Source organism: Lutzomyia longipalpis, chromosome 3 (assembly GCF_024334085.1).
Source record: "Lutzomyia longipalpis isolate SR_M1_2022 chromosome 3, ASM2433408v1".
Taxonomy (NCBI): domain Eukaryota; kingdom Metazoa; phylum Arthropoda; class Insecta; order Diptera; family Psychodidae; genus Lutzomyia; species Lutzomyia longipalpis.
This window is the reverse complement of record NC_074709.1, coordinates 11,361,405-11,388,984: the sequence shown is the minus strand read 5'-3', so window position 1 is coordinate 11,388,984 and position 27,580 is coordinate 11,361,405. Positions and strand designations below refer to the sequence as shown.

At 35.7% G+C, this 27,580-nt stretch overlaps 5 protein-coding genes across 8 annotated transcripts; 2 read left to right on the top strand and 3 right to left on the bottom strand.

Annotated features, from left to right (window-relative positions):
• Positions 1–26: 26 nt before the first annotated feature.
• On the bottom strand, positions 27–5,173 carry LOC129792089 (ionotropic receptor 25a). The gene is made up of 8 exons (XM_055830826.1): positions 4,601–5,173; positions 3,416–3,565; positions 3,028–3,330; positions 2,675–2,839; positions 2,008–2,606; positions 1,340–1,932; positions 754–1,269; positions 27–688 (listed from the first exon to the last, which is right to left on the bottom strand). The coding sequence occupies exons 1-8, from the start codon at positions 4,704–4,706 to the stop codon at positions 289–291; spliced, it is 2,832 nt and encodes a 943-aa protein (XP_055686801.1). The 5' UTR covers positions 4,707–5,173; the 3' UTR covers positions 27–288.
• Positions 5,174–5,641: 468 nt separating this feature from the next.
• On the top strand, positions 5,642–6,671 carry LOC129792128 (uncharacterized). The gene is made up of 2 exons (XM_055830910.1): positions 5,642–5,767; positions 5,833–6,671. The coding sequence occupies exons 1-2, from the start codon at positions 5,729–5,731 to the stop codon at positions 6,646–6,648; spliced, it is 855 nt and encodes a 284-aa protein (XP_055686885.1). The 5' UTR covers positions 5,642–5,728; the 3' UTR covers positions 6,649–6,671.
• LOC129792100 (palmitoyltransferase ZDHHC9) lies at positions 6,666–20,699 on the bottom strand. 4 transcript variants are annotated; one of them, XM_055830868.1, is made up of 7 exons: positions 20,487–20,699; positions 17,771–18,063; positions 17,265–17,610; positions 17,067–17,178; positions 14,954–15,378; positions 14,823–14,886; positions 6,666–9,768 (listed from the first exon to the last, which is right to left on the bottom strand). In XM_055830868.1, the coding sequence occupies exons 2-7, from the start codon at positions 17,947–17,949 to the stop codon at positions 9,092–9,094; spliced, it is 1,803 nt and encodes a 600-aa protein (XP_055686843.1). In that variant the 5' UTR covers positions 17,950–18,063; positions 20,487–20,699; the 3' UTR covers positions 6,666–9,091. The 4 variants fall into 4 exon arrangements, with proteins under 4 accessions (XP_055686843.1, XP_055686844.1, XP_055686846.1 ...); XM_055830869.1 differs by having other exon boundaries at positions 20,483–20,693; XM_055830871.1 differs by having other exon boundaries at positions 17,771–18,058; positions 20,487–20,683.
• A 138-nt stretch (positions 20,700–20,837) lies between these two features.
• Positions 20,838–27,496, bottom strand: LOC129792146 (LITAF domain-containing protein). Its single transcript, XM_055830933.1, has 3 exons — positions 27,376–27,496; positions 26,710–27,005; positions 20,838–21,577 (listed from the first exon to the last, which is right to left on the bottom strand). The coding sequence occupies exons 2-3, from the start codon at positions 26,991–26,993 to the stop codon at positions 21,472–21,474; spliced, it is 390 nt and encodes a 129-aa protein (XP_055686908.1). The 5' UTR covers positions 26,994–27,005; positions 27,376–27,496; the 3' UTR covers positions 20,838–21,471.
• On the top strand, positions 22,831–25,600 carry LOC129792131 (peptidoglycan-recognition protein LF-like). The gene is made up of 2 exons (XM_055830913.1): positions 22,831–23,563; positions 23,639–25,600. The coding sequence occupies exons 1-2, from the start codon at positions 23,171–23,173 to the stop codon at positions 24,020–24,022; spliced, it is 777 nt and encodes a 258-aa protein (XP_055686888.1). The 5' UTR covers positions 22,831–23,170; the 3' UTR covers positions 24,023–25,600.
• Positions 27,497–27,580: the final 84 nt, after the last annotated feature.

The window sequence follows — 27,580 nt, the reverse complement described above, 5'->3', positions numbered from 1 at the left end:
AGAAATAAAAAATAAAAGAATTAATAAACAAAATGCTTGCCATTCTTTTATTTTCTTTATATTTTTTTATTGATGAAACACAACTCGAGTGCAATTTGAGGCAAATTGAGCTGTGCGAGATCTTTTTCTTTTACAACTTTTTGCTTTGTAGTGTGCGTCTCCGTGGTGGTGATCAAGTCCAGGCGGGGGCGGTGGGATGACCACGCGTTGCCACAATCACGTGCAGAGTTGCGACAATGAAAAAGATAAAAAAAAAAAACCTTTCGCGCGCGGCCCTGTTGTGCGTGCTTAGAAGCGTGGCTTGAAGCCTGCCTGGGGATTTCGTGTGCGCAATGCTGCATTATTGGTGGCACCTTTGCCGTCAAACTTTATGAGACCCCCCATATCGACAATCTTCCCACCCTGTTCATGATGCTGCTTCCCACCACCCAATTGGGTGACTGGGGCCTCGCTGACATCGATAATCTTTGGATTCTTGCGGTATTTGTACCACCAATACTCAAAGATGAGCGTCACGCACGCCATACCGATCCCCACGAAGATAACAATGAACACACCGCCAATATTCTGAATGGATATCCCATCTGATTGATCTTCTGGCTTCTCACACTTGCTCTGCACATCATCATTCTTCCACCATTTCTCCTTAAACTTCTCCAATTGTCGCTTATTCAGCAACGACAGGATGCTATTGGCAATGAGACAAACATTTGTCCAAGGAAGATTCCTTAAATAAAATGAAAGAAAACTTACGCATTGTTGAATTGATCCTTCAACGGTGATCCCTGCTGGACGGCAATGGCGTAGGGTTTTCGCGAAAATTCCTCCCCAACAATTTGGAGATCACAATTTGTGAGCACCAAGTAGCGTATGTCCGTTGCATCGCCCAAGAAGGCAAATCCCGTTGCTGTTGTGGAATTCCTCACCCTACCAACGGCTTCCTCCAGGCTATTGGGTAGTCCAGCTTCCTGCATTGCCTGCCACATTTTGGTGTATTTATCACTCACAGGATAATCCCAGACGGCTAATTTGGATCTCTCAACGGCAGATAGGGAATCATTGAGGGACATATCCTTCCAGATCTCATAGAATCTCCCCTCAATGTCTGCCATACGTTGAAAGTACGTCATGGCAGAGGAGCCATTAAGTGGAGCATAGAGGATCTTATACTGCTTCGCTAAGTCATCCAATGACTCAACGGGTGTGTCTAAACGTGAGACAGTTAAGAAGGCAGCCAAGTTAGCGGTGTACGAAGCAATTATGATGAATCTAAAAAAAGGATAAAGAGGATTTTTTGCAATTTGTCTTGATCTTTCTACTTAAAATCTTCAATGTTCACCCAAAAAGCCACCACGTTGCTGCCACTAGGCGTCCTGAGAGATTCTTAGGAGCTTCACCACCACCCTGTGGCGTCAAGGAAGTCATGCAGAACCACAGACACTCCTTAATGTTAAATTCCCTCTTCTCATCGTCATCTTTGTACTTCTCACGGTTATTCTGATAACTATACGGGCTCCATCGATCAAAGATCCACATGAGGAAGCTTGTGAAGAAGTACGCTGCTAGGATGCAGAGCCACACATTTGTCTCCAGCACTGTGAGGAACTTGAAGAGTGAACTTGGGGTACTTGGTAGCTGCATCATGATGGTGATGCCAACGAGGTCGTAGTATGGGACTGTAAAATCAATTACAGTCTCCCGTTCAGCCATGACGGACATTGAACCAAGCCCAATATCAGCCTGTTTGTCCATTAGTTTCCTCACAATACCATTCCAGTCGCCCTTCTCGTCCATATTGCCGAACTTTCCATCTTCAACTTCTTGGATCATGTAGTCGAATTTCACAATCTTCGCAATCTCCTCAATTAGATCAATGCAGTAGCCTGTGTAGCCTTTTGGTGCATCCTTGTCGCGTATAATGAATGGTGGTTGCTTTGGGCAATTAAGGGAGTTAGATCAGTGATTTTAGCTCCTCTTAGGGAATTTTAGCTTAGCTGATAAACTTACCACAACTGTGTAAATCCTGTAAACTACATCAGCAGTTAAATTCCTCATATCTTCTTGATTTTTAATTGAAATCGTTGCATCTAGCCCAGATGTCCAAGAGCCAAGAGTCTTCGTATTAACTGATGCCCCACCACGGATGGACACAGCATTTATATCCATGTCGAATTTCATGAAGCTGTACCCATTGAAGGGTAATGCAGGTCTTGTATTGAACTCAAAGGTCCCATAAGTTGTTGGTTCTGAGACCCCAATAAAGTAGGATTTGAGATCAATTGTATGTTCCGGAGTATTTGTACCGTCGTAGTTGTCGCAATTTAAGTATTTAATATCCATTGGCCATGCTCCAACTTGCAGCATCTCCCGAACAGCTAGAAAAGTCCTCAGAGCTAAGTCAAAGTAGAAAGCTGATGTGATTTCGGGTTCTTGTTTGAGATTGTAGGTGGTTTTCATGACACCAAGACGATCTTTGGCCTTACTATCGGGTACAGGACGAAGGTACATCACTGTGGCGTTATCTAAATTTGCTGCCAAGTCTCCTTTTTGCAATGTAATAGCGTGCCAGGCGAAATTCCGCTCAAAGTATTCCTTCTTTGCTGCTTCTGCAAATTCCACGAAGGTGATTTTTAGAAGACTAATAGAGATTCAGGAGGAATTGTATTAAGTTTACCTAGAACAGCTTTAATTGATTGAAGCTCCCCGAGAATGAAGAAGTTGTTGATATCGAGATTCCGCAGCTTCTCAATTTGTTCACCACGTTGCTCGGTATTGATTGCCGTGATAACGTGGCGTGTTGGGATGTTCTGAAGGAGGGCCTTGTACTTGTGATCCATCACTGTGTGTTTTATGATGAAAAGAAAAGTGAAAAAACAGCACCCAAAAATAGTGTGACGACGAAAGGTGCATGCAACGTGCTATTTAGGCCACTACTCTGTCTACATCTTTCATGAGGAACCTCAATTCTCTTCTTTCTTTTTTTGGGGGCTTTCTTTTGAGGAAGGGCGATGGGGGGCAACAACTCACCAAAGAAGGAATCATATAGGATGGCTGCACTTGTGATATTTTGATTGATTATAATGCCACGAATTACTTCAGGAATAAGATCGGCAGGTGGCATAATTTGGAGTAGGTAGCTCTTCTTCTTGTCGCTCAGATCTCGCCACTGCCGAAGATCCCCTTCCTGACCAAAGGAGCCACTCACGGTGGGAATCCCAAGAGCGGAACTAACGGATTTAACCGTCTCTGAGGCAATTCCAGTAATTGTGGTGTCCAGAATTACGTGTGGTGGACGATTCATCACCAAGGCTCTTGAATAGGCCGTGCAAACTGCAAAATCGGATTATTTTTTTTTATTTTAGGGATTGAGAAATTCTCAGAATAAGGATTGAAATTATTGAAAGGGTTGTCTTACGTGCTTCAAGGAGACCCTTTGAATCAGTTCTATTCCCTTCAACTGACACCACTTCGACGGATAAACCAAGATTGGGATTCTTCTTGACGTAGTTCACAGCAACATCCACGGCTTTTGCTGCTATATCATTTCCCACCTCATTTATGTACACTAAAGAAAAGGATAATTAACTGAATTATAAAAAAGGGATGATCCTTGAGATGGAAATTAGGCCTTTGGTCAGTTCATAATAAAACTTTTAATTCATTAGAATTATTTTTTGAAAATCTACTCTCTGAAAGTCTTCAAATCAAAATTATTGAGAAAAAAAACTTATTATCAAATTATTTATTATTAAACTTTTAATTATTGGGCCTTTAATTAGTTTACAAAATAAATCTTTTAATTGTTTTAATTCTACAAAAAATAAGTTTTTCATTATATTTTAAATTTAATTATTTTAATTTTCAGGAAATATTTTTTGAAACTTTATTCTTGGGATCATTTCAAAGTTATTTAATTTTAATCTTAATAAAGTTTTTGAGATTATGCATTATGTTCTAGAAAAGACATCTTGTTCTTGATATCAAAATAATTAATTCATTTTATTTCTTTTTACAAAAATATATTTTTTAAAAAATAACCGTTTCTAGTTCGATTTTAATTAAAATCGTGAAGAGCTTCATAATTAATTTATTAATTATTGAAAGGATAAATTTATATTTATTCTTTCCCAATAAATTTTATTACTAAATACTTAGAAAAAAAAGTAATTCCTGTAATTAACACCACAGACTGATTTATTGAGTGTTTATTTTAGTACCAAATTACCCCTCGAAGTACACCAAAAATAAACGAATTAAGAACATTAAGAAAGACGCTCAATGAGTTAGAAATATTCTTTGATGAACATTTTTTTAAGTTCAAGTTCTTGCATAAAATGGGATTTAATGCCGAACCGCTGGACAAACGTAGCATTATTTATCATTAATATCTAAAATTGAATAATCAATAATTTTCCAAAGGTAATTGATGACTTTTACTGCACAATAAAATTATCCAGCAAAACATTTTTCATAATAAATTGCTGTTGTACTAACAGAGACACACACACACAGGCAAGGTGAACCACAACTAGGTTTTCTTCGGAATATTATATATTTTGTGATTTTTCATATTTCAGTCATTTTTTTTAATTAAACTTACAGACATTGATATTTTGTGATGTTTGCAAATCCACACCACGAAGGAAGGTCTGGAAAACCAAAAGGATAATCCACTTGAAGCGAATTTTCACTTTTCTAACAAACATCGGGCACCGGAAAACTTTTTTTTTCTCTCTCTCAATTTTCACTCCACTCACAACGACTTCCGTCCACTGAATGGCAGGAAGTGATTGAGCTTCGATGGGAGTAGAGGCGCTTTGTGAAACCCACTAATTAGGCACAGAGACGTATCCTTGGCGGTTGGTGTGTTTTCAACCGTTGCGTTGTACTGCAAGTGAGTGTCCTGAAGCCCCACCTGGTGAGGATCCCCGTGTTTGGTGGGCATTCGTCTCCGTGGCGATGACCAATTGCCTACAGCCGCGACCATCCAATATTAACGTCCGCGCGGTGGAAGTTCGATAAACACAATTATCAAACAACTCCCTTGGAATCGCCTCTCAGATACTTTTTTTCTCCCCGTAACTTCCTTTTTGCTTTATTCATGGGCATGCTATTGAATTTTCCCGCCGCCCCATTGAGGATAAATAAAAGCCCCGCAGTCAGCAATCAACAGGTTCCCAACCCACCTGCCGCCCACCTTATTTAGAGACAACGAAGGAATTTTTCTCATGTTGGACTTTCGAGGCGCGTGATTTCTCAATTAGATTATTTTCTTTTATTCTAATTGGTAAATTAAATTTTTCACCATTTATGATTTTAGCTGATAAAATGATTAAGAAATAAATTCTTTAATTAAATTATTTCAAATGTTTTAAATATACATAAAAGTTAAAAAGAGATCATTGGAAGAGATTAAAAATCTTATAAAAAATCATTCATAAAATTATTAAAAATCCTCATTTGGAATCAACTAATAAAACTTGAAAAGATTAGCACAAACATCATTTCTCAGGCCAATTTTCCTCAAATAAATCTCTAATCTTAATTAATTATTCAATAAAGTAAGATTTATCACTAAACCAAGAACTTTGAGCCGTTGCAGTGTTAAATTTTGAATTTCCCGCTGCTGTACAACCTAACCTCAAATTGTGAAAGAAGAAAAATCCGAGACGGAGGTTGGAAGGAAATTTTGTGAGTGCCGAAGAAAGGACTTCCTGTGGCTTTTCGGATGGAACACAACACAAGAGGGAGTCTCACAGCTGAAAAGGTAATTCATAAATTTTAATAAATCAATTTAAACAACAAAACTAACATGAAATTGTTATTGTGTAGCTAAAAAGTCACGTCCGGGAATCATTTGAGCACCTCCGAAAAGCCCTGGCGATCCGGGAGAAGCTCCTGCTGCGCCAAGTGGAAGTCCTGCTGAATCAAACGCAGCAAAAACTCACAATTGACGAAGTGAAATTCATTCCGGAGAATGAGGAAGCTGTCTTGAATTGCATCCGGGAGTTTGGGCGGTTTAATTTGGAAAATTACAATTTTGTAAGTGATCTTCTGACCACGGAGGACTACATTTGCCCTACAAATGACCATGAGACACTGTACAAGTATGTGAGTGAGGAGAAATCAGGTCCAGATATTGATTTCAGCAATAACAGAACAATTATCACGGAGAATGCAAATTATCTCAATGATTCCATCATCAATATCATTCTGAGTGAGTCAAAGGAGCTCATTGAGGGGCAAGGAGAACCCCCAGGGGCTGCAAGAGTAGGTGTCAAGGAAACCAAATCAATGGGATGTAAACAAGAGGTAGCGCCGGAGGAGGATGAGGGTGAAGCAGAGCTTTCGGGGAAATCAATAAAGTGCTGCGTCTCCAACATGACGATTCAGCGGTGCTCGGGAACGCTCAACCTGAAGAATATCTCCCATCTCACCATTAATACAACCTGCAAAGCCACCCCGGCTGCCTCCTCTAGCCTCGAAGATACCCCAAATCCCCAAACATGCTCCATGGAAACGACCTCCATCGATCCCCAACACCCTGGCCAAATTCAGCAATGGCTCAAGCAGATAATCTGCGAAACGGAAACAGAACCAATTCCCAGTGATGACATCCTCGAGCACAGTCGCATTGATACGCAGTGAGCAATAAAAATGCACCATTTTCATCATTTTTTTTTTAGTTAAAATAATATCTTAATCATTCATTTTGATATACCTTGCGTAGTAAAATCTATCAAAAAATTCTATACAGTTCCTCCTTCTTATCATCCTTCTTTACTTTTAACTTCTTCCACATTTCTTCATCAAAAATTAACGAAATCTCATTTTTTTTTACCTCAACGGACAATGCAAACATTCTCCATTATTTTTTTTTTTTTGAGCTCTAAAGCCAATTGCATTTAATAGAGAGAGAAAGATTAAATATTATAGCAAAGAATGTTAATTTTTTTGTTCTTGTTCTCGAGTGGGAAGCGTTTTTTTTTTATTCTTTTCGCCTAAATATTAATTTATCTATAATTATTTTCCTTCTTTTTTTAATGTCTTTTTTAGACATTCTTTTAATTGTTTTTCTTGCAAAAATTGCATTTCCTTAAGCTTTCCCTCATTGGGCTTGTTTTTTTTTCATGTGAAAAAATTCTCGAAATCTTCAGTAAAGAATTTTTTGGCTAAATAACAGAGTTGCAAAAATTTTTTAGAGACATTTTTTCTAGATAAAGATAAAGGAATTTATTTTAAGAAAGAAAAAAATTTCGTGCTAGATCGTCTGATCCGAAGTGGTCCGAAGCTCCAAAATGATTCTTATGATGAACTTCGTATCACTTCGTGCAGGACGACGGGCCAAGAATCTTCGCCCCGACCCACGAAAATTTCTTTTTTATCTGTTTAATCCTTTAACACTTGGAGGACATTTTGTGGTTAATCCTTTCCAATTTGATATCTTGTCATAAAATTAAAGTAAACGTATCCTTTTGATAAATTCGATACATTTCTTTCTGAAATTTTCATTTCTTCACATTCCCATTGAAAGAAAAATATAAAGTTTGAAGTTGGAATTGTCGTGTCCTCCAAATTTTTAAATGATAAGAAAATAAACTTTTTAGCTCATTTTTTTAAGCTAAAATACGGGTAGTTTAGTTTTTTTTATTCATCGATTTATATTGCCTGAAGTAAAATTTTTCAATGTTTTTATTTTATTTGTAATAAAATATTAAATTTTATGACATAAATACTTGAAATTTATGCATTCCAAGGATTCCAAGTAAATTTTGTAAGAAAAATATATTTTTTGTATGTATTTGTTAATGGCACTGTGGGACTTATTTCGTCGTATTCTAAGCATTGTAAAACCTTTAATTCATGGAAAATGTTCCTTAAAAAATCATCACTTTGTAAAGAATTTTATGAAAATTTAATATTTTTCTTTTTAAAACCTCTGAAATATACTTTTCATTTATTTTTTTTGCGTTTTTCATGATAATTTTACAAATTTCTTTTCGCTAAATGAGATCCTAAACCTGTGACAGATAAAATTAAATATATAAAAATTAGAAAAATACTTTTTTTTAACTAAATAAAACTATACTTTTCAAAATGAAATTAATTTTTAAATGTAAATTTTGCTTATTTTTTGGTTTCTTCCTGTTTTTGAATTCACAATTATTTTTTTTAATTTTTAATAGATTTTTTTATTAATTATTTATTAATGCAATCATCAGTATTAATATTTCTTTTCCTATATCATTCCGATTAATCTAAAGAATACTGGCTTTAATTCAAAGAATTCAAATAAAATCTATAATCTTTTATCTACTATTCATTGCAACTCTATCCAAAATATTTCTTATTAGAAGAACTTTTTTCTGAAGATTTCGAGAAAAAAAATAAATTTAAATTATTTCTCTCCCCTAAACGGGAAGAAATTCCTTTGCTGCCCACATATTCTTGCCAAAAAAGATTAAATGAATTTTTTCCTCTAATGCAAACATTCCTAGAATGAAATGCCATTGATGATTATCTTGTTTTTTTTCTTCTTAAGATGTGTTCTCACTTAATTGTACTTTTTTTTCGTTAGTTTTTTTTTAATGTTTCTTTTAATCTCCTTGGGATTTTTTTTTGTAAATATTTTTCTTTTTGTTATCTAATTCCCGTCTTTATCCCCAATTATTTTTTTTTGTTAAATCATCATCAAACTTCCTCATAAGCCTTCCTCTAGAGACCAAAACTCATTATACAACAACATAATATTGTAAGCTCTGTATCCACTCTATATACGTATCTTATGGAGCCTGTAGTCGTGTGGATACTTCAGTATTTACAAAATAATATTAATTAATTTTAAAAAAGAAAAAAAAAACATAACTATGGTACTTAAAGAAGCAGGAAAGTTACGAATTTTGCTTGTATAAAAAACAAAATATTTAATGAAAATAAACAAGTATATAGTGAAAGAACTTTTCTTTTTCTTGGGGAAGGGAGACTTTTCTGGGCTCTTGATGGGCGCACAGGAGGTAGAATGGCTTTGAATTAAAAAAAAAGTAAACAAAATGCAGGCTGTGGAGGCCGGGGGGGACGTGCTTGAGGCGCCTCATACGATGGCGGCGGCACTTTTAACGAGACACGCACTGGAATTATTGCCCAAACTCGACCCATCGAGGCTATCGAGATCTAGGGCTGTGTCAATCATCGTTGTATCGTGGAGCATCTTCAGTCGACTCGTCGTGCTTCCCCCCGTGAGGACACTTTCCGCCACTGACGGTATCACATTTTTCATCTCAATCCCCCCACCACCACCCTTCTGCCTCTGCCCTACATCACCATTCTTAAGGACCTTCGTCACCTCCTCACCAGTCGCTTTTGGCGCGATGGCCTTTGTGGGACTCTTTGTGGACGACTGATCACCCCGGTAGGCACTCGCAGCGGCCGCTGGATCGTCCAAATCGAGATCATCGGACAAGAGGGTGGAGGATGCCGCAAGGAGATTATTTGCCACATCAAAACTCAAATCATTCCCCTCCCCACCGACATTGGAGTAAACATGCATCGTGGGATCCTCGTCTGCAGCAGGAATATTGCTGTAAACATTCTCCACCACTGCAACACCACCATTCTCCTGCTGCACCTCCGCATCTGCGTCCATTGACGCCCGAAAGAGATTTGTATAGCTCCCACTCACCTTATTGGGGTGCACCTCATCAGCCGGGCTCTGCATCGTTGACAGGGGAATTTCATTCTCCACCAAATGGTCCACACTGTTGGAATTTCCTGCAAAAGGGAATCAAATGAAAAAGAAAAATCAACCACTAGTTGAGCACAAATGAGAATAAGCTTAATTTCTTTAAGAAAAATAAAAGAGTTTTATCTAAAGGCATTCCTTGGTTTCTTTTTTGGGCAGACACTCATCAAAATGCAGGAATTAGCCTAAATAGGTAAACCTTCAAAAAGCCACACATTGCCAAAAAGCTCGCATTCTCTCTAAAACAAAACTCCAGACTTTCTTTTCTTTTCTTTTCTTGGCTGGGCTTCCTCTGGGCAAGGAGGACACAACAAATTGTTTTTTTCATGGTGCATTCAGCGAGTTTTTTTTTTTCAATATAATAATGGAACAATGAAGCACATCGAATCACAGAGATTTAATAGAAACAAAATAAATAGAAATAAAAATGCAAAAGGTTTTTTTTCTGAGGCTGTGTTGAAACAAAAATTAATAAATAAACACTTAAAGCAACAAAAGGATTCAATTTTGAGTTATTAAACTTTAGAAGAATGTTAGCCTTGACATACACCGACAAGGGATTCATAGACAGTTTGTGGGTTAGTGTCTATGGACAAAGATATAATTCCTGTACTGCTTGACCGATTGTTTAGCTTGAAGTTCACAGAAAAAAAGGATTTAAATTTAATGATAATTTCCAAAAATAATTAAAACATTGTAGGTAATTTTTTTTTTCAAAGTAAAGGAAGTTATGCGTAAGGGTACCACCTCACATTACATTCTGACCGTAATGTCAAATGTCCGTAATACTAAAAATTACGTTGATCTCATGATAGTTAATGACATTTTTTTTATTTGAAAAAAAAAAATTTATTTATCAAAAATGTTTTAATTAGTTTTTTTTAATATAAAACAAAATTTAAGTCGGGTTTTGTTAGTAAGTTTCGATTTTTACGAGCTTTATTAGCATAAGGGATCAACTTAAGTTTTTTAAGCCGGGCTTAAGTTTACTTAAACCAGGCTTCAGTTTTATTCTTAAGTTTCTTTTAATAAGGTCAGGCTGAGGTAGTGTTAGGTGTAATCTACACCTAGTCTATTTTTAACTAATAAAACTATAAAAGCCTTATTTTAAACAATTGTAAGGAAAATTGTGTAACACCTTAAAAATGTAAGTTTGACTTAAAAACTTAAGCCTGACTCTAGAAACATAGTTAAGCTGTTTATAAGGCCAGGCCTTTTTTTTAGGCCGTACCTTAATTCCTTTAGGCCAGACTTTTAAAAGGAATTCGGCCTCAGTTTAGCCTGATCTAACCTTGAAACCCTTAAAGCCTGACCCTAAAAAAAAACTTAAGCCTGACTTAAGAAACAAAGCTAAGCTGTTTATAAGGTCAGACCTTTTTTTCTTAACCCGAACTTTAGTTCCTTTAGGTTAGACTTTCAAGATCCATTCAGACTCAGTTCAGCCTGATCTAACCTCGAAACCCTAAAAGCCTAACCTTAAAAAAAACTTAGTTCTAGTCTACAACAAAGGTCTTGCTTAAAAATCTTAGGACTGACTCTAAAAACTTAAATCTTGTTTGAAGAAAAGTTTGGTCTAATTTAAAGAAGTTTATTTTGGTTTAGAAAAACTGAGATCTGACTTCAGAGGATTTTGTTTTAGCTAAGAAATGGAAACTTCCTAAATTATAGAATCTATTTCAATTTTCGATTTTTTAATTACGGGTGAAACCTCGAGAGGTGGTAACCCTAGTTATGCGCTGTAGAAATTTTCTTAAATTTTGAACTATTTCAATTTTAAGGATTTCCTTCATACGTTGTGCATAACATCCTTTGTACAAAATTATTTAAATAAATTAAAATTTCCTGCTCCCAATTAAATTAGGGAAAATTCATCTAAAATTTATTGAACCGTAAATAACAAGAAGGATTCCGTTCTCCCTTTTGCTTCTTTTAATATCAAAAACTAATCCTCTTAATAAATAATTTCAACACAGCCCTAAACATATTTCTTTTTCGGAAAGGGATTAAGGAACTATTTTTAGGTCTTTGGAGTGGAGAATACCCATTTAGATGATAACAAAATATGTGGTGTGTGTGTGGCTATAGAGGAAAAGGTAGGTCACACGGATTATGTGGAGCATTGAACGATGTACAAAAAACCCTTCACATTCTCCTCGCATCTCCTCCCACCCACGTTGACCCACAAAAGGATTTTCATTTTCTCTCCCATTTTAAATGGTGATAAAAACAGCAAAAGCTTTTTTTGGCTTTAATAGAGAGAGAGAAGATTTTCTAAAAACAGAAGGAATTAATGTCTAAAAACACCAGAGAGCATCTAAAATTATTTATATTAAAAGCTTGCTTTCAAGTCTATTTTAATGGGGGGCGGGGAAGGTGTATTCAGCTATATAAATTGTGTTTTCTTTTTTTGGCATTTTATGTGAATTTTACTTTTTACAGGTAAACACTCACCCTCAAAAAATTCTCCCCATCCTCACAAAATCTTTTTTCTTTATCTCATTGCAGATTTTTTTGTTTTGTTTTATTTCATTTGCAAGAAATGTGGGAAGAGAGAAAGAGAGAAAAAGAAAAATTAATTTGTTCAAAAATGTAATAAAAGTGGAGAGAAAATAAATGAAAACATTAAAATAATATTACGGGGACGTCTCTTGAATTTTAATTCTCAATAAGAATCGTTCTTTATATTTGCTAATCCTTCACAGAATTTACTTAATTTTTCCTTCCTTACTTCTCTTCAATTCTTTTGGAATAATATCGATAAATATGTATTAATTATTATAGGAAATTACAAATCTAACATGTTCTACTTGTAAATATACATTTTCTTTTCCCTCCAAATCTTTTAGAGACATTTTTTATAAATAAATATATTTTGCTTTTAAATATTTTTTTTGATGAGTTACATCGCATTTTATTGTTGAAACATTTCTTTTCCGATGTGTTTAACACACTTTATTTTAGAAAATAAAGGAACTTACAGTTCAAGTTTAAAGGAATTCTCTTCATAATCAATTTAAATGAATTTTATTGATGAAAGATTAATTTCGAATATAAAATTCTTTTAATCAGTATTAATTATTGTGTTGGTCAGAAAAAAATATTTATTTGGTCAGTAAAATACTTTGAATTTTAACGGAAGAAGTCTATCATTTAAAAGATATCAATCAATAACATCAATAAAAACATCTTTAAGACCTAATCAAAATAATTCACCTTCTAAATAACTTTCTGACTTCTTATAATATCTCTGATTAAACTAAAAAACTTACTGATCAAACAAAATTTTTCTAATAACCGAAAAAAATATTTTACTTCTTTTATATCCATAAAATTCATTTAAAATCTCCTCCACTCGTATTCATTTCCTCTTTGAGCATTTTTTTTAAATTTACACTGTCATAAAAAAGTTTCCGATGAAAGCAAAAATTGAAGATTTTTTTATGCAAAGGATATTATGCACAAAACAAGGGCCAAGTACTTAATTTGAAAAAACGGAGAAAACAACTTTGACCCACCCAGTTTTGTAGGGAATCAAAAAAGGATAAAGAATCGCCAAAAATATTCACTATATTCAACTGGGATCACAAAGAAAAATGCTTATAAAGTTACGTATAGAATTCAAAAAAAAAATTGGCGGCCATTTGCCATTTTGTCCCTTTCAATGCATCAAGCATTTGCTTGGGAAAAATAATAGAGCATTATGCATATGCTTGATGCTTTGAAAGGGACAAAATGGCAAATGGCCGTTAATTTTTTTTGAATCTATACGGAACTTTATTAGGTAGCATTTTTCTTTGTGTTCCCATTTGAAAATAATGAATATTTTTGGCGATTCTCTACCTTTTTTTGATTCTCTACAAAACTGGGTAGATCAAAATTGTTTTCTCCGTTTTTTTCGAATTAGGTACTTGACCCTTGTCTTGTGTATAATGCCCTTTTGAATAGTAATGGGAAGTTTCTTCAACGATTTCTTATTAGTTTTTCATCATCTATAAGATAATCCATGTCCCAATTGTTTCCCGAATTAGAAAATTTTTCCACATACCGATGAATAAACTCCTTTGTCTCAATAAATCTTAAATTTTCGCTTTTATCCGGAAACTTTTGGCGGGTAGTGTAATTTAATTTGATTTTTATATTTTATTTTCGCATTAAATATTAAAAAAATAATAATTAGATTAAACAAAAGGAATGACATGGGAAATGATTCCAATTAAATTGGTTTTGTTTACACATTAATAGTTTCTTTTTGTCGTCCTAAGGCCGCGATTTAATTAGGAAATATTCCTTCATATCCATTAACACTTTTTGTTTCTTTCACAAATTAACACCATTTTTATTTTGTTGAGGTGTAAGTATGTGTGGAGAGTTGGGGGAATCATTATGGTAATCTAACGCGATGTTTTGTGGTGATACTATTACCCTCTAATGTTTGATTAATATTTCAAGAGAGAGAGAACTTTTCTTTCGAATTCCGTTCCTAATTTAATATCAATTATTTCCCCTCTTTGAGCTTGTCTTGTCTCTCCTTTTGGGGTACTTTCTTATCATTTCCCGGAGGGGCAGTCTTTGGCCCCTTTATTTTATTATAACTTTCAATCTCAAATATGTACTGTGTACTAGGGATCACTGAAATCCTCATCAATTGCATTGAGATCCTTCTGAATGGCATATTCGTAGAGATTCGAATATCTCTGCTGCCGCCGTTGACCCTTTAGTATGGGACTCGTGACAATGGGGCGCTTTTTTGTGGCAAAATACTCCGATGCCGGCCTATGGCTCAGCATTGGATCAAGTTCACTCTCAATCCCCCCAATTCGTACCATCTTCCCCATGTGAACGCGCAAATCGAGATCATCGTGCGCCCGGACATCACCATTGCGCCGTACAACTGCACGATTCCGGTGATAGGGATACTGAGGCGGTAGCACCTTCGCGGTACGCCTCTGTGGTGAGAAGTACGTCAAATTGGAGGGAATCGGCGACCGATTGGCGCTACTTTGAATTATTGCGAGTGGATGGACATTCGCGGGGGTGTCGCAGTAAATATGACGCGAAAGTGGACGGTTTGCGGGGCACTTACCGTTGTGGAGATTATCATAGCTTCGCTGTCGGTAGACCCCTGTACTCGATGGATTCCCCTCCACCTGCAAAAGACATCCAAATGATGAGAATTTTGATCCTTTTCTTTTATTTTTTTCTTGCTCAACTTACATCCATATCGTAGATATTTCCCGCCTTTTGTCCCTGATTCTCCGGTGATTGCGTCACGGGTACTTGAGGAATCATCGGGGCATTGGACATGAAAGGATCCGGCACGAGCATCTGACTCCTATACTCATCCGTCACAATGCCCCGTCGATCGATTAGTGACGGCTGAATGGGACCACAGAGAATATGGAAGCAATTGAGGCAAATGTTGCCACGAGAGTAGGGATTAACGGCGTGCTGGCCACCCTTGGAAGAGAAGGACCCCTTGATGTCCTCATTCGTTGTCTGGTCACTCGTAATGAGGTATGTGTGAAAGCCCGCCAATCCAATAACCGACCATACAGACAGGAAGCAAATGATGGCAATTATGAGACTGAAAGGGCTCTCCTTTATTGCTTCCAATGTCAAATCATTCCGATCTTTTGTCACTGCGTGTGCCGCAAAAGAAAACAAAAAAACATAAAAAGAGAGAGAAAAATCCCATTTAAATGCTCTTCGTAGAACAATTTAGCGTGCTAATTAGTTGTTTTGGGGACTAGTAGAGTTGATAAAGAAATTAATGAGAGGAGATTCTAGATTAATGATAAATGCTTCGACTTAAATAGCAAGAAAAAATTAACTTTTTAGCTTGAAAAGAAATGAAAAAAAGTAAAAATTTGTCCTATCTTTTTGTCTTATCTTTTTAAGATTGAAAAACATAATTTTACAAATAGTAAAAGGAGTTTATTCGCTTTTGTATGAAAAAAAGATCAAAAGAGATCAAAAACATTTAAATAAAGAATTATAAATCAAAAACTCGACAAAAATTCACACAATTACGTCACAAATGTTTCCTTTACTCTTTTAATTCATGAAACATTCCCGCTAATGTTTCATCTATGAAAAAACATAACAGTGACGTCATTTTTTGCATTTTTTAAGCAAATATTTGCTTGCTTCTCCCCAACTAATCTCAATTAACCCTTTAAGGTTTTTTGGGTCATACGCTGACCCAAACGTGAAACATTTTATTTTTTTAATTATTTATGAATTAATTGTTTTTCCGTATTACAAATGCATCAAATTCACGAATAAGGGGTCAAAGAAGACGTTCTGAGTGAGAAAAGTCCTCTAAAAAAATTCATAGAATAAAAATCGCGATAAAAGAGCGCATGTTTCAATGTTTTTATGTTTCACGTTGGACGTTAAAGAGTTAAACATTAACAAAAATACAAGGGGATGGTTTAACCTCATTTTCAGTGAAGAAAAGTCACTTTTTGTTGAACAAAATGTATGAGGAATTCTCGAATCTCGCTCAATCTCGACCGATTCCCGAGAAACACTTTAACTTTTTTTATATTAATAATGTTATTTCAATAATGAGATAGGGATCAATCGAAAGCTAATAAAATGTACTTTCGATTGCAAGTAGAATTGTGCAAGCTGATCCCTTATTTTGATCGGAAGAACCTGCTGCCTCACTAAAAGTACTGATTTCTCGGGGTTGGGCATCCCCCTGCAAAAATATTATCGTTTTAACTTGAAAAGAAAAGAAAAATAATAATTTTCTTATCATTTTTGGAATTGAAAACATAATTTTACAAATTTTTAAAGAAATTTACTCAAAAATTCACACAAATACATCACAAATGTTTCTTTTTTATTTCGTGAAACATTCCCGCCAATGTTTCATCTATGATAAAACATGACAGTTACGTCATTCTTTGCATTTTTTTTTTATCAAATAATTTGCCTGGTTCTCCTCAACTAATACCAATTAAAAGTGAAAAGTTTCTTTGGAAATTTCTTTGTCTTTTTCTGACAAAAAAAATCTTTCCTTGAAAATAAGCCCAATTTGTAATTCTGTTATCTACAAAACATTTAACTCTGTGGCACCCCGAGTAAATGAGTGTTTGAAAGCAATTAAACCGCACACGGCAGAAAAGCCCACAATATTATTCCTCTCCGGTGGTTTTTGTGTGTAAATACGCAAATATTTGTGCATGATGGCAATTTATTTCTGCGTGCGAGAGGAGCGACATACATATTAGTCGTTTAAGGGGAGTAGGGGGGGGACTACCAACATTTTGGGGAGAGAAGAGAGTAAAAGAAAATATGAATGGGATTCACAACTTACGCAGAACAATGTGTGTGGTTGAGCAGGTGAAGATGAAGACGGTGAGGAATGCCAGGGAGACAATGAACATGTAGAAGAAGCGATAGTTACGCTTTCCCACGCAATTGCCAACCTGCAAAAAGGACAAAACAAAAGGACAAAAGGAAATTAACTTATAAGAAATTGAATACAAAAATAGAGGATGGTGGGGAAGCTCACCCATGGGCAGTGATGATCGAAACGGGACACGCAGTTGTCGCAGAGACTGCAATGCGATGCCCGTGGGGGTCGGAAGATTTTGCACGTGAAGCAGTACTTTAGCTTAACAATCTGCCCCCGCACGAGGACTTCTTTGGTACGCGGCGGTGGACGATATGTTGGGCTATTGAGGGAATTTGGCACCTCGATTTGCTTCTCAATGTACGCCGCCTCGTCCTGCGATGCGCGCGGAATTATCCCTGGATCCGAAAAGGATGTGCGAAAGAGAGAGCTCATCGTGAAAACATAGAGAATCCCACCGATTATTGGGATAGCAGGTGTGATCTTTTCCGCCAGGAATGGGCAGCTAAAGAGCAATGAAAAAAAAAGACGCCCCCACCACAATTTAATGATTAGCTAAATGTTCTGATAACACTTCATCTTATCACACAAAATCCCCCAAAAAATGATTTCATTTGCAAAATTAATTCCTTTTCACTGTGCAATAAAAGAAAACAAAAACTCACTCGAAGGCAAAGAAGAGCGCACTGGTGCCCGTAATGAGGAAAACAGTCAAATAGAAGATGCCCGAATGTGGTGCAGTCATAAGATGTCCATCACAGAAGAATTTATTTCGTCCCGCAAAGATCTCCCACTTCCTCGTCACACGCGGATTTGGCGCCATTGTCCAGCAAAGTAAATTCATCTGGCAATGCGCGGCAGGTCCTGCGGGTGCGGCTTTCGATCTTCACGTCACTGGGGCTCTTGCAATCTCTACCGCTAGAGCCAATTCATGGCTTTTTCCTTGTCATTGCCTTTCCTGACGCGCACCACGACGCAAAAAATGAACAAGTGAGAGAAAATGGGCAGTTAGACGAATTGATTGGATTTGTGCAAATAGTAACGAGGAGTGATAAGATATAGAGAGCTATATGGCAGGCAGGTGTATATGCCCCGAAAAGGGGGCTAATCATTGAGAAAAATCTTTTTATTTATCATGACTGTGAGAAGAGCTTGAAGACAGAAATAAGGCTAACAAAGTTATCTTTTAGTTGCTTTTTTGAACCTAAATTGATTAATTTCTTTAAAAGATTTTAAACCTTTAAGGTCTATTGGGTCATACGCTGACCCAAAGGCTCGATTTTGAAAATGTTTCATTTTGAATAGATATTTTATAAATATTGAGTCCAAATTAGTACAAGACTATGTCTTTACAATCCCTGATCATATTATGATCACAAAAGGATATCCCCAAGGACTCGCAAGATCAGGAAGGACAAAAAACTGATTTTCGAGTGGGGATTTTTTGCCAAAAATGTCTTATTTGAGCTCAAAGGAACCCATAAAAATTATTTTTAGTTCAATCAACTCGCTAGATTGATCACGGACCTTAAAGGGTTAAACGAAACACAGGAACTACTTTAAAAATATTTTAATTTATTAAAAAGTTGAAATTTTTTTAAAAACTTATTTCAGAGTTGAGATAAAGGAAGATAATAGCTTAAATTGTCTTGTCAGAGAACCAAGAATGGGGCGATCTTTGGGTGTCTCAGCACGCCTTTAAGGTTCCGACTCTTCCGACTTGTTTTATAAGTCGAAAAAAAACTATTTTCAAAGCAATGTTTAAAAATAAAATTAAGTGTTAGAAAAAATAATCGTTAGACGTTAGAAATTAGCATCTAACGTTAGACAAGTAATGTCAAGTCATTTTAAAACCTATTTTTTATATTTTTACTAAAAGAAAATTGCAAAACGTCTCCTTAAACAGATTTCTTGACTACGCCCATGGAAAGAACGAAAATCAAAATGATTAAAAATCGAAACGTCGCTGATATGAAAATTCTTATGAGAAAAAAATCTTTTGCATGGCGTTTAAGCATATTTTTAAACGACTAATTGTCAACCTTTACATTTTATAGTTAGTAGTTTGCTTTTTTAACGACTTTAGGAAACATTCAGAACTGTTTGTAATTAAATATTTTCTACAAAAAGCGTAATAAAGAAATTTCGCAATTAAGAAAATAAAACAAACGTAAAGTTTTCATCCTTTGTTTACTGCAGACTTGGAAAATATAATATGTAACGTTTTTTCAGAGTCTACAAATGAATAAATTCCTTTAGTCTCTCTCATAAAAAATGAACAGAGTGAAAAAGATTTAAAGAAAACAATAATTCTATGATATTTATTTTACTTGTTCGCATTTTTTTTTCTTTTTATTTTGTACAAGTTTCTACAGTTCTTTATTTGTTTTAAGATTTTGTTTTATCCTTTTTCTATTACTTAATCCTTCAATGCCTTTCGTCTTGAAATAATTAGTTAAAATTGATTGACTTAATCAGACCTATTAAAAAGATTTTTCTCTTAAAAATTAAGATCGATTTAATAGGAAGAAGTTTGTTATTTTTCTCGCAAACTTTTACAAGCTTTTTACAAACTTTAATCTAATTTGATTCATCGAATTCATCTAAAATCATACTTTATTGGCATTCTTTAGCAGTCCTTCTGCTTCCTTTTCCTTCCTCGGCTACCCAGCATTGTTTTCAGTTTCCTCACCACTCACATAAACTCCCTGAACCCCCTGACGCTAATTCCATCTGCCTATAAAGATATTTTCAGATACTTTATCCCCAGAAAGCTCCCATAAGCTCTCAATTTATTCTTCCCACCCACGGATTTAATGAAATAGGCCCTTTTCTTCTGACCAGCTGGTTTGCTGGTGAGCCCCCTCCCTTATCAGTTCATCAGTTTGTGAAAACAATAAACCTCCGGACGGTGTGTTGGGAAGAAAATGAATCTCACTTTCCTTGCCGCGATGTGATTTCGCGGAATCACCGAAGCGAAGGAAATTCATTCAATCCGGATGGATGAGCTCACGCGCTCCCACCACGACGGACCCAGCCGAAAATTCACTCTCTACCTCAGTCGGTGTGCCCCACAATCCTACCCCGCGTGAGTCACCCACATGGGCCCACCCGATCGATAGAGGTGACAAAATGTGCGATAAGGGAGATTGCAGGGAGTTTGTAGCTGACTGAGAGAGATACGGAGGAACAATAAAAAGCCCCAGGCAAGAGATCAGCAAACAACATTCTCCCCGCTTGGGGCTCACATTGGGGGCATTATAAAGCAATTGAGGGCAGCTGAGCTTCTGTATGCGGAAGACTCTTTGGTGGAGAGAAAAATATTGACACTGTGGCCCCTCATGCAAGGTCTGTGAAAAATTGCATTTTTTCCTCACCTACCCTTGTGAATTTTGTGGATTTTTCACGCTATAACCATTTCACTGCACTACGGGAAAACTTTTGTGAGATCCTCCGACACTATTTGCACCTTTTGGCACACCTTTCACGCACTTTGAGCACAAGAATGAGTATTTTTTCGTGAGAAAAATAAATGCGAATCCTGCGGACTCGTATTTTTGCTCGTATTGCTGAACTCCGCCCCGTGGCGCTACTTTGTCAATTTGCAGTGGTGCCATCTGTTGTTGAAATTACTCTGAAAGCCCGCGCTTTTCCCGCTATTTGAAAAAGAAATCTTCTTTCTTTGAAGAATCCTCCAAATTTTCAAGAAAATCAGAAAATTAAAAAAGAAAATTCATTTTACACTCTTTCCATGTTATATTATACATTAAATATAAATGACAACAGTAAAATTATGTGTTGAGATTTTTCATTTCATTTTAAGACGCGAGATTTTTAATTCAAACCTAATTTTTTTTGTCAATTTTGTGTTTTTGAAAATAAGCCAAAAAATGCATCAAAATACAATTTGTAATTTTTTTTTTCTTTCTTTCATCCTAATTTCAACGAGGAAGGAATGCTTTGGCTCATTTCTCTGTTGGTTCTCTTCCATTTGATGCTGTTTTAATAAAAAAATAATAAATCTTTTTTTTCTCAATTTTTTTTCTTGAGAAAATCATTTTGTTAAATACTTTCTTGATAAAAAAAAGTAATTATGGGGAAGTACTATAGAAAGGAAACACAAAAAGGCATTGTTCTTGTATTTATGTATGATAGGTAAAAGTTAGAATCCATTTGGCATTAGATGTGATTAGTAAAGAGACAACTATTGAAATAATTTCGCTGTCCTTTAGGACATTTTGCATGAAGTTTTACTTCTTAAACATTTTTTTTCATTATGCGGAAAACTTCGAACGCTGTGAGATTTTTTTTTTCATCTTGTTAAACTGGGATCTGCTCCCAAAATGAGAGAGCACAAGAAAATTCTTTATCGACGATGGCGCCCCAAATATGCTTTGCAATTGGGACATGTGTGATGTACATCCATACATTCATCAATGCAGCACGGAATTAGGCAGCAGCCTAGCCAGCATCTGCAAAGAAAAAAAAAATAAAGAAAAAAATGAGCAAATTAGAGAAAATTTTCATTGATAAACTTTGTAGTATAGTTATTAACACAACTTCCGTTCAGGAGAGACTTCTCTCTCATCAGCCGCATTCCCGCATAATTTTTCACGCAATTGGAGCGAGAGAATTTATAATTTATTTTATGAAAGAACATCAAGCCGCACATTTGAGAACAATGGGAGCTGTTCTACTGGACGTTCTTTGTGTAAACAATGGGAGATTTTGCATTTTTTTTAAAGCACCACACAACAGAAAGGGAATTGACGTAAACTTTTAATGCTCGAGTCATTAAAATAATAATTAAAATTGAATTATATTATTGAGCAATTAAAGGACTTTATGTACAATTTACAAAGACATTTTTCTCTGTGAAAAAGTCGTAAAATATACCTCATACTTTGTCATTTATTCTACACATAAAAGGAGTTAACCCTCCTCGCGTTCTTTGACTTATATGTAGACCCAAACGTGAAACATTTTTTTCTCCCAAATTTTAATGAATTCTTTTGATTTTCCAAGTGAAGAATGCATTAATTTCACGCAGAAGAAACCGAAGAAGACGTTTTGCTTATAAGAAAAGTCTTCTTGATACAAAGAACGCATGTTTCAATGTTTCCATGTTTCACTTGTACGCAAAAGTGTTAATTAATCAGTAGGTACATGCGGGATATAATCCCACATTCCCCTCATTCAAAGCAACAAAGAGACCGAAAAAGATTTACCCGAAAAATACAAACAATGACGTCACAACTGTCTATTTTTAGTCTTTTTCAATGCATGAAACATTCGCTCAGATGTTTCACGTATTTTTATCCTAATTTCAATCTAATTTTCTACCTTTAGAATAATTTATTAAATGATTTTTGTTCAACTCTTTCGTGTTTTTTTTTGGATCAAACATAGATCCAAACATGAAACATTTTATTTTTCCAAATTTTTATGAATTTTATTGTTTTTTTTTCAAGTTACAAAAATGCATTAAATTCATGCAAAAGAGACCAAAGAAGACTTTCTAACTGCGAAATCCTCTGAAAGCATCCATAGAGGAAATATCGAGATAAAAGGGCGCATGTTTCAATGTTTTTATGTTTAACGTTGGACACGAAAGGGTTAACAAACAACACGAATTTGCGATAAAATTATATTTCCAGACGTTTAAAAAATGCAAAAAATACGTGTTTAGATAATAAAACATCTAAAATGCATAACTTATAGTTTCATTGATAGAATGAGTTAGAGAATCTCACAAACTCTGCTGGAAAATTCCCTTCTACTTGGCTTTTCCTCTCGCACACTAATTTCCGTGTGTGAGCCCCGTTTTTCTTTTTAGTTGTTGCAAATCAATTCGCATTTTTAATTTTCTTCCCATGTGATTAAAACAAAAACTATGTACAGTACACGATGGGGGTGTGGGGAATGCAATATACATATGTATGTACTGCAATGTGGGTTACCAGGAGAATTTCCCGCATCTCTAGAGATAGTCAATTGTGTGTGCTCAAAGTGAAAAGTTTGAAGAAAAGTGAATTAAAAAAAAAGGTAGAAGGATCCGTTGAGGGATGCAGCAGCAGCAAAAGAAACCTGAAGATACAAAATTTGAAAGTACCGAAGATGAAAAGGAGAAAATTAAGAGCTGCTGGTGCTATGGAAGTGTTTGCACGGGATGGCTTCTCTTTCTCTTCAGTGTGGTCAGTATTATAATGATTGTGGTCTTCCTGAGTATGAGAGGTGATCCCGATTGTCATGAATTGAGTGATTCGGAATCCGAAGAAGAGGAATCCACGACAATTGACATTGAGCACAGTCCCCCAACGGATGATGAGCATCTCCTGCGTATTGTGAGTCGCAATGAGTGGGAAGCAAGACCGGAACTAAATGAACCCGTACACCTTCATCTACCCACAAAGAGAGTCATTCTGGCGCACACAGCTACGGATAATTGTACAACATTGGTAGGAAGATGAGCTTCAAATGTGTTTTTTTTTAAGAAGCAGAATGAAAACAATTTGGGGTTTCATTCTCTCTAGGTGGATTGCATAAAGATCGTCAAGGATCTCCAGAAATTCCACATGGATACCCACGGATGGGATGATATTGGGTACAATTTCCTCGTGGGTGGCGACGGATCAGCCTACGAGGGACGTGGATGGGAAAAACAGGGGGCTCATACGAAAAACTACAACGTCAATGCCATTGGGATTGCCTTCATTGGAACATTCAATAAAGTAACACCACCCGAGGAGCAACTTCGTGCCTTCCGGAATCTCCTACAGTGGGGCATTGACAGCAAAAAACTCGATGAGATGTACAAACTCTTTGGGCATCGACAATTCTCACCCACAAGTAGCCCTGGACAGGTTCTCTACGACATCATCAAGAAATGGCCCCATTGGTCTGAGAACATCAACTAATAATTCCAAACAGGTTTTTATAAGTCGTAAGAATAAGTAATCGTGATAACCTTGATTAGATTTTAGTCTATAATACAAAAAAAAATGATGAAGAATTCTCTGAAGATATCCCATCAACTATTCAATAAATTCACAAAAGAATTCATTGCCAAAAATTTAGTTTTTTTCTCAAGTTTTTTTTGATGCGAAACAACGAAAGAAAAAACACGTAGAATAGACAGAATAAAGTTGGAAATGCAAAAAAGAATTTCCCACTAAACTGTGTATAATTTGCCACAACACCTCCACAATTATTTTAAATTACTCAAAGGAAAATTTCATTCTATTGTTCCTCATTTCTGGCTGAGAGATTTATTATACTACATACAGAAAACATAAATAAAATGCTGCGATAGTTTGTAAAGCTTGTAAAGTGTTTAAAAAAATACTTTTGCTTTTCGTAAAGAAATTCCGGGAAAAAAACTAAAAAGAAATATATTTTGAGAGAATTTATTTGAGAAGAAAAATTAGAAATTTATGCAATATGTTTAGAAGAAAGAAATTGATGAAAAGAAAAAAATATCAGGCGCAACTCTGTAAAAATCTTTTCTTTATTTTCTTACAACTGAAAAGATAAAAGATTTTAACAGTTCGCTTGTCAATTGTTCTTTTGTGGTACTTTAAAAGGGAAAATTTGAGGATTTTTCACTTTGCACCGAAGCTGCATCCTATAGGCGAGTGGAGTAGCCAATAGAAATGTTTTGTCTGAATTTACCAGCCAATCAGAACTCGTTTAAAATGAGAATTCTTCTTCTTATTCATTAACACTTCATTTTCGAGATATTTTGTAAATATAGTGTAATTAGAACGATTAGGAGGAAGTTCTGTCCGAAACTAAAGCTTTGGAGGTAGATTCCGATAAAAATCTTTTTTTTTCTGACAGATGAGTGTTTTTAAATCGTTCTATTGAGGTTCTAGAATAGAAAAATAAAGAATTTGTTGTACAAGAAAATAGTTAGAAAGAGGCCTGGAAAAGTAATTTTCCTTAAAAAAAAATCAATTATTAATAGAAATAAAATGTCAAAATCCTATAAGATTTTTCTCAGAATACCAAAAATCTTTGACGAATTGTAAGAAAAGAAAAGATTTTTATCAGAACCTACCCCTTGGTTTAAAGTTAATTCTATAACAAAAAATCAAAATTTTCAAAGGATTATTTTTCAGAAATATTAATAAAAATTAATTTTAACGATTTTATCACCCTAAAACATGTGGAAGAAAGTCTATCTGTCTGTGGCAAATAAACACCTTCAAAACGGCTGGACCGATTACAAATCAACAAGAATCTTTAAAGAAAATTAATTTTTAAGATGATTCTAATAAAAATTTCTTTTGCGCTCAATTTATAATGAATTTCCAATGCTCTAAAATCACAAAGCATAAAATTCACTGAGAATATCAATGCGGAAACTTTCCGGAAAATATTTTAAAATCAAATTAATTTTTATCACCTGAAGCATTCAGCAATAAAAATAAAACCATTACACTTTAGGTACCAACATAAAATAAAGTAATAATAAAACTATATAGAATAGTGAACAGAGACTTTTTTTTTATTCTGCATTGGGAAATTTATATTCTAACGTGGCAAGGCGACATAGAGGAGGTCATAAAATCGATTTTCTGTGCTTTTGCATAACATTTCGCCTCGTACTCCACGCAACATATAGAATTTATTCGTCTCTTAATTGGCATAATTAAAAGAACACTACATACATGCTGAAATGGAGTTGAGAATTTTTTTGTGTGTTAAGCGAGAGTCAGCCAGCAGCCAGACAAAGTGGAGAGTGCTGCTGGGGTGCCCCCCTATTGAGTCTTCTTTTAGCATTCTAAATTGATTTATTGACAATTTTTTTGCACTCAGCAATTTAAAGAATGTGAACTCCCAATGAAATCTCGTGATCTTAATTTAATTCTTTGTAGAACATTGTATAGAAGAGATTTTTTTTGATAAAATTCTAGACAAATTATTCCAATTTCTCCTCCATTGTTTAATTAATCGGGAAAATTAACAAATATCAAATTATTCTTATCAAATTCGATAGACGGCTAATCGATTAGTCTGATAAGACTCTCTATCTCTCTATCATTCTGGTGATAAGATATCCCTTCGATCCCTCCGAATCAATTTAGCTTAACCACTTAACTGCATCACAAATCAATTAATTCCCACAAACAAATAAATAATCCAATTAATTGCTGTATAGTTTTTCTTTTATTGGGAATTAAAACCCCCCAAAATGACGTCATTCCACCCCCCGCATAATAAAGAAAGTCGTAAGAAACTTTAACCCCAAAGAGGTGTTGAACATTCATCAAAATTTCAAACTTTGTGCAAAGTAAACATATTTTACATTTCACAACATAAAAGCTTTCTGTGTGGCAGGAGAAATTCTTGTTTTCCATTACAGAGCAATAATTTCCAATCAGACACAGGGAAACTTTTTCTATTTTATTGGAAAACACGGAAAATTGGTCACGAAATGTAACTTTCTGGCAAAGAATTCGGGAAGAGGTAAATAAAAATCATCCACCCGGGTGGAGAGAGACCTTGATGGGGTATTAATGAGAGCGCCAGAGGTCACGCAGAGATTGATTTTCAATGAGGAAAGCGGGGAGGAAAGGAGGAAATAAAAATAAAAACTTACCCGAGGAGTGCAATAACGAGCCCACTGAGGTAGGCAATGGGTCCTGGCTCAGTGCGGGTCTGCGTGTTAATTTCGGCATGGCAGCTGGGGCAGATCATGTGAGTGGTGTGGGGTCCAATGGGGACCACTGTGGTCACAATTGCCGTTGGTACCGTCGTGTTTGTCTGTGGCGTGAATGGACTCACCGGAGGTACCCCACCGACCGCCTGGGCATAGCTAGGTGGAGCACTCGGGGGTGGTACAAAGCCATAAGGTGGCGGAGCCGTTCCATTCTTATCACCCATCTTTCCTTTTTCCTGCAACAAACAAATAAAAAAAAAGAATTAATTGAAAAGTAAACTCAATAGAAAATGCAGAAATATCCGGAAAACGGGCGTGAGTCACCCCCAAGAATCCACCCAGAGAGAGAGTGTGGCCTCTTGTGAACTTTCTCACCCAATTAACCAGCCGCGTCGGACGCTATCACAGCAAAATGTGTTTATTTACTCCGTATGGGCGTACATGATGTAATATTTGTGAGCCAATTCTGCGATTTTCTCATTGCGAAATCTTCACCGTGAGTGACCATCGCGGTGCTAATTTTAGAAACTCCACCAATAAATCATCTTACCCCCCTCATTTTCACTCTAAACCCATCCCTACGTCACATGGGAAGACTTTTCCTACCTTTTGGGGCTTCTCTGGGGGTTCTTGGGCGAATCTCCTGACCACAAAAACAGAGAAATTCACAGAGAAAAACACAACACTGCAGAGACGAGAAAATTGACAATTCGACACTAGCGACGCCAATCGTAATCGAGAGGAAACATTTTTTTGTTACAGGTTTTTTCGCGCCTTTTTCGTTTTTTTGAATTTTATTGGAAGATTTTGT